At 37.9% G+C, this 12,744-nt stretch overlaps 1 protein-coding gene across 5 annotated transcripts in view; it reads right to left on the reverse strand.

Moving 5' to 3' along the window:
* LOC127863235 (E3 ubiquitin-protein ligase E3D-like) overlaps positions 1 to 12,744 on the reverse strand; it is a 37,174-nt gene that overhangs the window by 20,964 nt on the left and 3,466 nt on the right. For all 5 annotated transcript variants that reach the window (XR_008041006.1, XR_008041005.1, XM_052402618.1 and 2 more), the window contains exon 4: positions 12,222 to 12,352. Coding sequence is in view for 3 of the 5 variants with exons in the window: in XM_052402618.1 (XP_052258578.1) it covers positions 12,222 to 12,352 (131 nt within the window). In the remaining 2 variants the exon portion in view is untranslated. The remainder of the gene's footprint in view (positions 1 to 12,221; positions 12,353 to 12,744) is intronic.

Here is a 12,744-nt window from a genome sequence, read left to right on the forward strand (position 1 = left end):
TGTTAATTATCAAAGTGTAATAATAACACCTGAAATTAAAGGAGTTTGTTCACACCATTATTATTAAAATTCATAAGAAGATGTTGTAGTTTGATTTTATTAATTCTAAAGAATATTGCATCTTTATGTCGTGACAAAAGAATATCAAAACATCAAAGGTAACAAAGTTAATAAGACAAATACTCAATGCAAATTGTTTTTACTCATTGTCCCCATATATACCAGAAATTTTTTAGAGAATATCATACTATAGGTATACATTGTTACTCTGTCAAAATGCCCCCAAAACAAATATTTTGGTGTATTGATTCAAATTGTAAAAAAAGCGTGTTAATAGTTCTGATTTTGCTGTTTCATGTGATAATTGTGGATTATGGCAGCATATTAGATGTGGTGATACCGGTAAGTCATTTTCTTCCTATTATAAACATTGTAGATCCATATAATTTGAGCTCCATGACATCATGCGATTTTGGACCTTAGGGCATTTTCCGTTGTTATCAAATGGCCTTGTAACTGATAAATAATTTAAAACACCAACTTGGTTTAAGCGTATTAGCTGCTCCATTCTTGACCAATTTATTTTTGTAAATACTCATTTATAAACTTTAACCTACACAATTATATAACTTATATAATTATAAGTCTCTATAAAAACATATCCATTAATTATTAATAATTAGAAACTATTTGTTACATTTTAACCAACTACATCATGTGGAAAGTTTGGAATCCTAATAATACTTTCTTATTTTTACATAAATGAAATTCAATATAATGGTCTTATGATTTACATTTTATTAACAAAAATATTATTTTTCTATAAATATGAAATGATATATAACAGAATGGTATTTATGCAGGAAAAGGGAAATGGGTGGAGACATGAGGGATTATACATGTAATATATATTTTTGTTATCATTCAAATAATTAAGTTGATTTATGTTGCATTAAGACTCATGCCCTAATTTAGTGTTTTAAATCATTGACACAGTTTTGTGTCATCATTTATGAAACACAGTTTGTTAAACTAACAGTAACACTGGGCCACTTAGATAAACATTGGACCTATTTGGGCCACATTAGGGCCAGACAAAGACCCTCTAACTGTTTATTAGGGGCCATAAAAGATACACAGACTAGTGCCAATTGGGGCCCTCCCATAAACTGTGAAAACATGCTTTGATTGCTACAGTAAGTGACAGATTCCTGTTAATTGTGTTTCAATAAAAGTACATTGGGACTCTTGAGATTAGTGAGTAGGTTGTACGTGCGGCTGAATATAAAGTATAGAAATTGTCTAGAATTGTGAAAACTCACTAGCAGGAAGTGTATATACTGTTTAAAGTGAAATGGGATTTCTTGGCAATATTATTTTAGTTGTTTTTAATCAATCATAATTTGTATTTTATTTTCAAGTTATTTCTGTCTGTATATTCCTGAAAAAAAGTGTTAATGATTTAGATGCATATTATTACATTTTGGTGAAATAAAAAGAAATGTTTAAATTTAAGATTGTGTTTTGTTTATTCTAAATATTTTTTTTTATTTATCATTATTTTTATTTTATTTTCAAAGTTTTTTCTGTCTGTATATTCTTGAAAAAAGTATTTATAATTTATATGCATATAATAACATTATGGTGCAATAAAAATAAATGTATATGAATTAAGATTGTGTTTTGTTCATTCTAAATATTTTTTTTATTTATCATTATTTTATTTTGTTTTCAAAGTTTTTTCTGTCTGTATTATTTATGACTTAGATGCATATTATTACATTATGGTGAAATAAAAATAAATGTATATGAATTAAGATTGTGTTTTGTTTATTCTAAATATTTATTTTATTTATCTTTATTTTTATTTCTTCAAGTTTTTTCTGTCTGTATATGCTTGAAAAAAAGTATTTATTATTTAGATGCATATTGTTACAGTCATTCTAGTGAAATAAAAATTAATGTTTTAAATGATGGCTGCTCAATTAAATAATTTGAGCAACCATTCATCTCATCAGTGTCATCTTACATGACAAATCCAATTAGTGGTTCATAAGTTGATTACACCTTTCTAATCTAATCAATATCTTGGTGGGTGTAATGTCCAGGCTTAGAGGGTGTAATGACCAGGGGTGTAACGTCCAGGGGGTGTAATGACTGGACACCCTTCTGTCAAGCCGACTTTTAAAGTCCTTAAACATCATTTTGTGTTTAATGAATTGTTAAAGTGCTGAAATGACTCCAATTCATGGCAGAAAACGTTCCTTTGAGGTATTATTATGTTGTTATATGTTTTTGCATATTTTAAAGTTGCTTTTACATTACAAATAGTCCATACTTATGAACATTCTATTTGAGCACCTGTTAAGAAGGCACATAGAATACTGTGTCAGGCACAATTTTTGTTGTTGCAGACACACTGTGTCATGTGTATGGCACACTGCGTCATGTGCATGACACAGGGCACAGTGTGTTACTGGAAAAGTATATATACCTAAGATTTTCTGTGCCAAGGATTCCATTCCATTGATAGTACAACTCCATTCTGAATTTTTGTTATTAACTCTGGTGCCAAGTTTAATATTTTAACACATTGTAAGTAAATTTGCTCAGTACTACTTTACAGTAAATAATAAAGAATATATTTCATCATATGTGTAACTCTTTTAAGTTCCTTGCTGGACAATAAATTAAATTGAATAACTTTAGTCTGGGTTGACTTATTTTCATGGACAAAAATAACCATTATATTTTAAAGCCACACTGCCATAACCGTTTACTGAACGTGAGCTACTAATTATACCTGATATAAGACTTGCGTCTGAAGCAGGGCACAACATTTGGTGGCAGCGGTGGGATTAGTATTAAAATTATAACTAATCCAGTGATTTGAACCAAACGCGAAATAAGTTTTTGTAATTAAATAAAATTATAAAATTAAGTGCTCTGTATCACAAATCAAATAAGTAAATACATGACATTAATTTATTTTATGATGAAATTATACGCTACCAATGACTGTATTTAAAATGGGAACTTTTAAGTGTGACTGTTTAAGTGAGTGTGCGTGACTGAGCGAGAAATCTAGATCTATAAGTTAGCGATTCAACTGAATAGTGTAACAAAATGTCTGAGCCAAATCCAAGTGATAGCGACAGCAAAGTGTTCATTCGGCAAAGAACAAACGAAGACTACCAAGACAGCGACAATGATTCTGTTCAGCCCAGACCTGAAAATGACATTGGAACACAAGAAAGAGATAAACAAATAGAACAGCAACCCAGTAGTAACGTTAACCAGCAAATAGCTTGCCTGATGGACATGGTTAAAATTATGGCCAAAGATATTCAAGGTTTAAAGGAGTCAAAAGGGCCAGAAATAAGGGGTCATGACAACTTTAACGATAATCGATCTAGACGGTGCAATCCTGCTGAAGATGTGAATCATTGTTATTCACGCAATGTAACAGATCACGACAATGGGCCTCAACAAGAATCACAGCAGGTCTTCAACTACTATGGTAGCACCCCATGTGAACAAGACTGTAGTGAACGACAACCCAATATAGTGAACTCGAGAGAGATTCACAATAGAAGATACCAGTATACAGGTGTCAATAAGCCTGAAAATCAGTACAGTGTGAACAACCTCTGGAACCAACAGAATGAGGTGAATTCTGGAAACCGATACAGAGGTCCAGTACATGAAGGCCAGCAGTCAATAGCGTAAAACCAAAGGGGACAAATGACGCCACATTACACAGAGTCCAGCTTACGTCAACCAAGAACACCCCATATCAGGATGCCACCATTCACCGGAAAAGAGGGCTGGGAAACATGGCGAGCACAGTTTGAAGCCATAGCAAATAGATATGGCTGGGATGAAGAAGAACGGCTTAACCAACTGTTACCTCGATTTGAAGGTGCTGCTGCACAGTTTGTCTTTTCACAGCTCCCCCCCCATGTGTTGAATCACTACCATGAACTTTTGAAGGAAATTGACAGTCGCTTTAGAGTCATTGAGACCCCAAGGACATTCGCAGCAAAATTTAGCCGTCAAAGCCAGCGTTCTGGTGAAACATTAGATGAATTTGCAGCAGATCTAAAAAGACTGTATGACAAGGCACATAGTGGACAAGACAGGCGAACAAGAGACGAAGATCTAGTTCGGCGCTTTCTCGATGGTATCTATGATGAAGACATTAGGTTTGAAGTGGAGTTCAATAAAGAACCAAGAACAATTTAAGAAGCAGTCTACTTTGCTGTAAACTTGTTACAAATCAGAAATATGCATAAGGTCTCTAGAAGAAATAGGTCTGGAGCCAGAAGAGTAAGTGATGATGGCGAATGCATGCAAGACACAAGTATAGAAGAAACCATAAGAAGGTCTTCCCATGATGTCAGTTATAAAACGCGTCCTTTTAAATCAAAGGAGGAGAAAGAAGCAGAATCTAAAATTATAGAAGATTTGAAAGCAAGAATAGAGCAACTTGAAACACTGAGAATGAAGCCAAGAACCATAATAAAAAGAAAAGATGCAGAATGTTATAGCTGCCATGAAAAGGGACATTTTGCAAGGGAATGTCCAACAAAACAGAACAGAACAAGAGACACCAACAGTCCAATAATAGATCCGACAAACAGCTCACCTTTAAACGCCAGGGGACCAGCTCTTGAGGCCAAAGGGAGGTCCGAGTAGAAAGTCAAGAAGATAAAGGCCAATTAGAAGTAAACCTTAACATGAGAAGAGCACCAGATGACGTCGACATCGATAGAAGACTATGTAACCTCGGAGATGGGCTGTATGTGAAAGGCTTTGTGAATGAGAAGCCAATCATATTTACCTTGGATACAGGAGCTTCTAGAACAATTATCTCAACAAGGGTATACCAAAGATTACAAGAGGGAAGTAGACCCAGTCTTAGCAAGGGGGCAAGTTTGAAAGGGGCCTGTGGAGCTCCCATTGCGGAAATGGGAAAAGGCATGTTCAAACTTAGGCTTGGTAAGATGGAGAAACTTCAGGAGATTATTGTTGCTGAAATAGAAGATGATGCTCTTCTTGGATACGATGTTTTGGTGAACAAGAGTGGCAAACCAGCAGACATTTACTAAGTAGAGAAATTATCATGTTAGAAGGGTATGAAATACCATGTATCAGCAAAGCTAAATGTAGTGAAGCTAGAAGGGTCACAGTAGCAAAAGATATAAACATTCCAGGAAATTCTGAAGCCCTTGTTGATGTGTTTGTAAATAGAATAGAATGGGATGATGATCTATCGGGTTACTTCTTAATTGAACCAAACCAAGCATTCAAAGAGGGATACCCATTAATCATGGCCGCAACTATGGTTGACATTAACCGTTCATCAACATGCAAGGTGAGGTTAATGAACCCATTTTCACAAGGTGTGGATCTTAGAAGGGATGCAGAAATTGGTGTTGCAGAAAGAGTTGAAAGAGTAGTGAGTGTATTGGCGACAACAGAGAATAATCCAAACGAAAATGAGCCAGTAAGTGTGCTCAAGAATCCAATTAAATCAGGTGAACACAGTGCCAGTCGTTGGAAGATCATTTGATGAAGCTAGCGAAAATGAAGTACCAGGACATTTGAAAGACCTATATGCAAAGTCAACTGAAGGGAAAACCCTTAAAGAAAGGCGTGTTGTTGCAGGGCTACTGAAGAAGTATGGCAAAACCTTTTCCCAGGATGAATGGGACATTGGGGTAACAAATGTAGCGGAACACACCATAGACACTGGTGATGCTAAACCTGTGAAACAGCATCCTCGTCGCGTACCATTAGCTTATGCAAGTGAAGAAAAGAAAGCCATTGAGGACCTTCTCCAGAAAGGTGTCATAAGACCAAGTACGTCTCCTTGGGCCTCACCTATTGTACTTGTCAAGAAGAAATCGGTTGCCGTGAGACCATTCGGGACTATAGGCGGGTTAATGCGCTTGTCAAACCTATTGGCTTTCCAATCCCAAGGGTCCAGGATTGTCTTGATTCTGTTGCAGGGTCAGCCCTTTTCAGTAGTTTCGACCTTACAAGTGGGTATTTTCAAATACCATTGAAAGAGGATGACATCCCGAAGAGCGCATTCGTTTGCAAGTTTGGCCACTTTGAAATGACACGCATGCCTTTTGGTCTCAACAATTCTAGCAGTACTTTCCAACGGACCATGGAGCTGGTGTTACAAGGGTTACAGTGGGAGATCTGCTTGGTATATGTTGATGATATCATTGTGTTCGGTGTCGACTTCCCGCAGCATCTCCAAAGGGTAGACCTTGTCCTGGATCGCATCACCAAAGCCGGCTTGAAACTACAACCAAGCAAATGTCACATGCTTCAAACTGAAGTGATATTTCTTGGTCATATAGTCACCAAAGATTGAGTTCTTCCAGACCCGACAAATTTGGCAAAAATAGCTGGCTGGCCAAGACCCACAGATGCGAAACAAGTCAAACAATTTGTTGCAACAGGATCATACTACAGGCGTTTCATCAAGAATTTCTCAAAGCTAGCACGACCCTTGGTTGACCTGACCAAGAAAGATGCCAAGTTTGAATGGAATGCAAGCTGTGAAGACGCTTTCGCAAAGATCAAAGAGATACTTATGGGTCCGGAGATAATGGGTTATCCACTGAATGATGGTGGACCATTTACATTGGACACTGATGCCTCAGGATCAGGAATAGGTGCTGTTCTTTCCCAAATTCAGTCTGGACGAGACAAAGTGCTTTGCTATGGCAGCCGTAGTTTGAGCAAAGCTGAGAAAAATTATTGTATAACAGAGCAGGAGTTACTTGCTGTTGTGTACTTTGTACAATACTACAGACAATAACTGTTAGGGCGTCACTTTGTCGTTCGTACTGACCACCAGGCATTGGTATGGCTTTTTAGCATGCGTGAACCGAGTGGTAAATTATCACGATGGTTGGAAATCTTGGCACCCTATGACTTTGAAGTAGTTTACAGACCTGGGAAAAGCCATGCGCATTGTGATGGTTTATCACGATGTCCCAATCCGTGGCAGACTGCCATTGCGACCAAGTTGTAATGGATGAACCATTGAAATGTGGATCCTGCTCCAAATGCAGAAGGAGGGCAGAATTGATGATGTCAAGTCAACACTCAACAGTTGAATCAGACCTGTCAAAAGGTAATGAAAACACAGCCTTGGACAAAGCAAGAGAAAATAGTTGGGAAACCACAACAAATTGTCCAATCCGGGAAATCGGATCTGAAACAGAAAAGGAACAGAAAGCACCTGTGGCTGGAGGTTCAATATCAGTATGCTTCAAGTCTTGGGCTGGAAAGTATGCACCAGAAGACATAGCGAAACTCCAAGAAGCAGACGCAGACATCAGCCTCATACGCAGATCCATGCTTGAAGGTGTAAAACCAAAAGTGCATGAAGCAAATGAGTGTAGCAGTGAGACTCGCCACTATTTGGTACTGTGGGACAATTTAAAGCTAGTCAATGGTTCCCTCTACCGCTCCTTCAAGAAAGTTGATCAACAAGATGCATATCTGCAGTTAATTGTACCAAGAGTACTGCGAAAAGAAGTGATTCGAGACGCACATTACAGTGTCACTGCTGGACACATGGGCGTTAAGAGGACATACAATCGTATCACCCAAAGCTTCTACTGGTTTGAAATGAAGGCAGACATTGCATTGTACATCAAAGGGTGTGACATTTGTGAATCAGATAAGAAGCCACAAAAGACGCCAAGAGCACCAATGGGTCACATCAAAGCAGGCGCACCATGGGACATACTAGCAGTTGATTTTCTGGGCCCTTTACCAAGGACCAAAAGGGGCAATAAGTATGTACTAGTGCTGACTGACCACTTCACCAAATATGTGGAGGTAATTGCCGTCCCAAGTCAAACAGCTGATGAATGTGCAAACAAGATCCTCAATGAAGTGATCAACCGATGGGGAACACCTTTAGTTATTCACAGTGACCAAGGCTCAGCTTTTGAAAGCAGAATTTTTGCAGAACTTTGCAATCTACTTGCCATTAAGAAAACACGATCCAGTCCTCGCAACCCAAGAGGTAATGGGTAAGTAGAGTGCTTTAACAAGACACTAATGAAGATGGTAAAGGCCTACCTGGTTGACGAGGGCGATGACTGGGATTTATTCTTAGGATGCCTTGCTTGAGCATACAGAGCAACACCAAACCAGTCAACTGGAGTCACACCAAATATGCTGACTATGGGGCAGGAAATAAGGCTTCCAGCAGATGTGATATACGGTCATGCAAACGTATCAAATGCTACGCCTAAAACAGCTTGTGAAACAATTACTGAAATGCAAGAACACATGCACAAGGCCCATGCAATAGCCCGAAAACACCTAGACAGTGCTACCAAAAGAAGCAAAGAAATATATGATACATGTCTTGCATTCCACCATTATGATGTTGAAGATTTAATTTGGTTACTTCTTGAAAATAGAAAAGTTGGAGTGTGTCCAAAATTAGAGAAAACCTATGATGGTCCTTTCCTTATCACAGAGAAGATTTCAGAAGTTAATTTCACTGTCCAGTTAGATAAATCAGGCGTGAAGAAGTTGTTCCACCATAACAAGTTGAAGCCCTATTATGGAAATGCAGTTCCAAAGTGGATCACAGCTGTTCAAAAGCATTTGAAGAAATTTAGTGCATAGTTACGTGCAGTGTCTGACCAAAATTGTGCGAGTAAATGTGTGTATGTGCATTGTGGACGGATGTGTTGAAACAAAACTGTTTTTAGGACATGGGGGTTATACATGCAAACACTATAATAATAGGAATAATAGCAATTAAAATACTTTAATTACAAGATAGGGACAGCCAGCAAGGAACAAACCTAAACCAATGTTATAGTATATTGACTGATTTGCTGATGAATAACAACTGATTCATGCAACAGCAATCCAGTGAACATAGTGAAATTTGTCTACTTGCAGGTCATGGAGTACGGACAGAAAGCAAGAAAGAGACCTCTCTTCTCATGTATACATTGCAAGAAGAATATGACAACATATATAAATGAGAGATACAGAATGGTTGACCATGTGCAGAAGCACCATTTTGCACTTAGTGAAGCACCATTTTACTGTTCAATGTGCTTGTTTCGGTGTTCCACTATAGAGGCTTTGGTAAAGCATGTCACAGACTATAGAAGACACGCGCTTATGTCAGCAATGCAAGGAGGTGGTGATCAAAGCAGGTTCCTGATAGAAAACCCTCACCTTAGGGTTGTGAAAGAGGGTGTGGACTATGAGGTGACTCAGCAAGGCTGCAGTGATTCCGGTGATCTGGTCAGTGTTAAAATGACACCGCAGCATCTTGCCAGCCTACTGAATCGTGGTTCCAATGTGTCTGGAGAAGCTGTGGTTCCATCGCCTCTTGCTGCCAACCTACCTTACACCCCTACAAGACCCGAATACAATAGGTGTGAAACAAGTACAGCGGTCACCGCGGAGCAAGACGATGTGGAACAGTTTGAAATGCTACAAGAGCTATTCCCTACTCCATATCCAGCCTCATCATCCCCCTGCTTAATGTCCACATTTCCAGCCTATCAGCCTACACCAGTGTCCGCTAATACCACATCTGTGTTGGGAATGGGGTTTCCCAATTATGTGCCAACGCCAGTTTCATCTTCAATGGTAGGATGTCTGCCATCATTCACGACTCCTGCTCCTGCTGTCCCAGTGTCCATTTCCAGGCTGAGCACGCCACTATTGGATGAGCCAAGGCGCCTACCTGTGAAGACAGCAAGTACTCAGACAGAGGCAGAACCACGCCGTGAAGATAAGTGTTCTTGCAACAGCGCTATTCCAAATAGAAAGGACTCTTGAAAGCTCTATTGGGAAACTTGTGTCTGCTGTTGAATGGAACAGCCGAGCAAAAAAGAACTTGGAGACTACAGTGCGAAAGCAAGGCGAATCCAAACGAGGCAATGAAGATGGCTCTGCTGAAAAGGAAGCAAAACATGTTAAAAATGAACATATATGTTTATTGGTAAACCAAGCCAACATAGTTGCCATAATCCATTTGTTGAAATCCTTTTAGGGCATTTGGCATATTGCTCAGTTAAAGTGTTCATTTTGTTTGTTTTTATGTGTTCAACCGAAAGTGTTCTACATGTTTATATATGACTGTTATTCTTTGTCTATTACTACAGTAGACTCTCTGTAAACCAGATGGTCTAGGGACTTTACATATAACATTGTCATTAAGTTGCCAATATGCTATTTATATGGCAACGGGAGTTTGCCATAAAAGACAGGGGGGTAATGTAACAACCCAGTGCATAGTACATTATTTAAGTGTTAATCAAAATTTACATTGAAACTAGTTACCTGAATTTCCTTGTCAACAGCATAATTGTTTTCATTGTTCATTCATTCATGTTGCTTTTCCTAGCCTGGTCATATAATTAATAGTGCTGAAATGTTACAGACCAGCCACTAATATCACATGTTTAGGCTAGAATTAGTTTTCCTTCATACTCACGATTTTTACTCCATTGCTATTGTCAAAATGTTCCTACTTCCGGTTTGAAGATGGACATTTGTCTCTTAAAGTTAATGTCATTATTTAAGAATTCATATAAAATAAGTAGCAGCTATCAAATTTTAGTCCTATTGTGCACATTTCTGCCAATTTTTGACAGTTAGAATTGTTTAAATCCATTGCTTTTTTATTTAAAACTCTCACACTTGTTTCTTAGAAATATACGGCAGCCATCTTGATTTTTACCGTGCTTGTTGCTAAGCAACTTCTGTCAAGCCAACTTTTAAAGTCCTTAAACATCATTTTGTGTTTAAAGAATTGTTAAAGTGCTGAAATGAATCCAATTCATGGCAGAAACGTTCCTTTGAGGTATTATTATGTTGTTATATGTTTTTGCATATTTTAAAGTTGCTTTTACATTACAAATAGTCCATACTTATGAACATTCTATTTGAGCACCTGTTAAGAAGGCACATAGAATACTGTGTCAGGCACAATTTTTGTTGTTGCAGACACACTGTGTCATGTGTATGGCACACTGCGTCATGTGCATGACACAGGGCACAGTGTGTTACTGGAAAAGTATATATACCTAAGATTTTCTGTGCCAAGGATTCCATTCCATTGATAGTACAACTCCATTCTGAATTTTTGTTAATAACTCTGGTGCCAAGTTTAATATTTTAACACATTGTAAGTAAATTTGCTCAGTACTACTTTACAGTAAATAATAAAGAATATATTTCATCATATGTGTAACTCTTTTAAGTTCCTTGCTGGACAATAAATTAAATTGAATAACTTAAGTCTGGGTTGACTTATTTTCATGGACAAAAATAACCATTATATTTTAAAATTTTAAAGCCACACTGCCATAACCGTTTACTGAAAGTGAGCTACTAATTATACCTGATATAAGACTTGCGTCTGAAGCAGGGCACAACAATACATATAGAGAAAAATGCCCCACCCACTGGCGGCCATGTTTTTTCACCGATCTGGACCATTTTCGAACTCATCCGAGAAATCAATAAAAACAATGTTTTGACCAACTTTCATGATGATTGGACATAAATTGTGACTTCCAGAGTGTTTACAAGGTTTCTCAATAGCCAAATAAGGAAAACTGCCCCGCCCACTGGCGGCCATGTTTTTCAACGGACCGGAACCACTTTTGAACTCAACCAACATATCATTAAGACAAACATTTTGACAAAGTTACATGAAGATTGGGCATGAAATGTGACTTCTACACTGTTTACAAGTTTTTTCTTTTTTTTTTGACCTAGTTTTTGACCCAGCACGACCCAGTTTCGAACTCGACTGAGATTTCATTGGGACGAAGCTTCTGACCAAGTTTCATGAAGATCGGACAATAAATGTAGCCTCTAGAGTGTTTACGAACAAATGTTAACGGACGGACGGACGTATGATGGACAAAGACCGGTCACAAAAGCTCACCTGAGCAATCAGGTGAGCTAAAAATGGAGGGTCGGCGCCAATTCGGGAGACACGGTCGGGCGACCCGAAACGGACCTAATTTTTTTTTTGGCCTTAAAAGAATATCAACCTTTTTGAGCCCAAAATAATCCTTAAAAAATCAATATAAATGCAATTTTGTAAATCATAAACATAAACACACAAAAATAATTACACCGGCATTTTAAAAACAGACTTCATAATTATTGAGAACCATATGGAATCCTACCTGGCAACAGCTGCTTAGTTTTGCTCGCTTGTGTGGCACCGTTGTCCTTGCAGCCGTGGTTACAACAGAACCACATGTCTGTGAAGTCAGCCCAGTTCTCCGATGGAAGGGGAAGCACACGTGCGAACAGGCTGAAACAGAAATAAGAAAAGCTATTTTTTCCTTTTAACCCTTAACCACTCTGATATGCATTTTGATGAGTTTGTTGTTCCTTACAAAATACAAGGTCAAATTAAATTGTGTATCTTTCTTAATAGATTGAAGTTTTATAGGCTTCATTTCTATACCTAAGATACTGATAAGCAGCAAACAGCATAAAACCTGAACAAACTGCAAGTTACTCGCAGGCTGTTCTGGTTTAATGCTGGTTGCAAATAGCCATTTTCAATTTTGCTTCTGATTGGGAAAGCGTTAACTCAATTGCATCCAAAATCTTAAGCTTAATGAGACACTCTTGATTCTGTTTCCTGAGTAAAAACCAGTTCTTAATGTCTTAAGAGGAGATAGTGTGAAAACTTCCAGA

Source organism: Dreissena polymorpha, unplaced genomic scaffold (assembly GCF_020536995.1).
Source record: "Dreissena polymorpha isolate Duluth1 unplaced genomic scaffold, UMN_Dpol_1.0 chrUn003, whole genome shotgun sequence".
Classification (NCBI taxonomy): Eukaryota; Metazoa; Mollusca; class Bivalvia; order Myida; family Dreissenidae; genus Dreissena; species Dreissena polymorpha.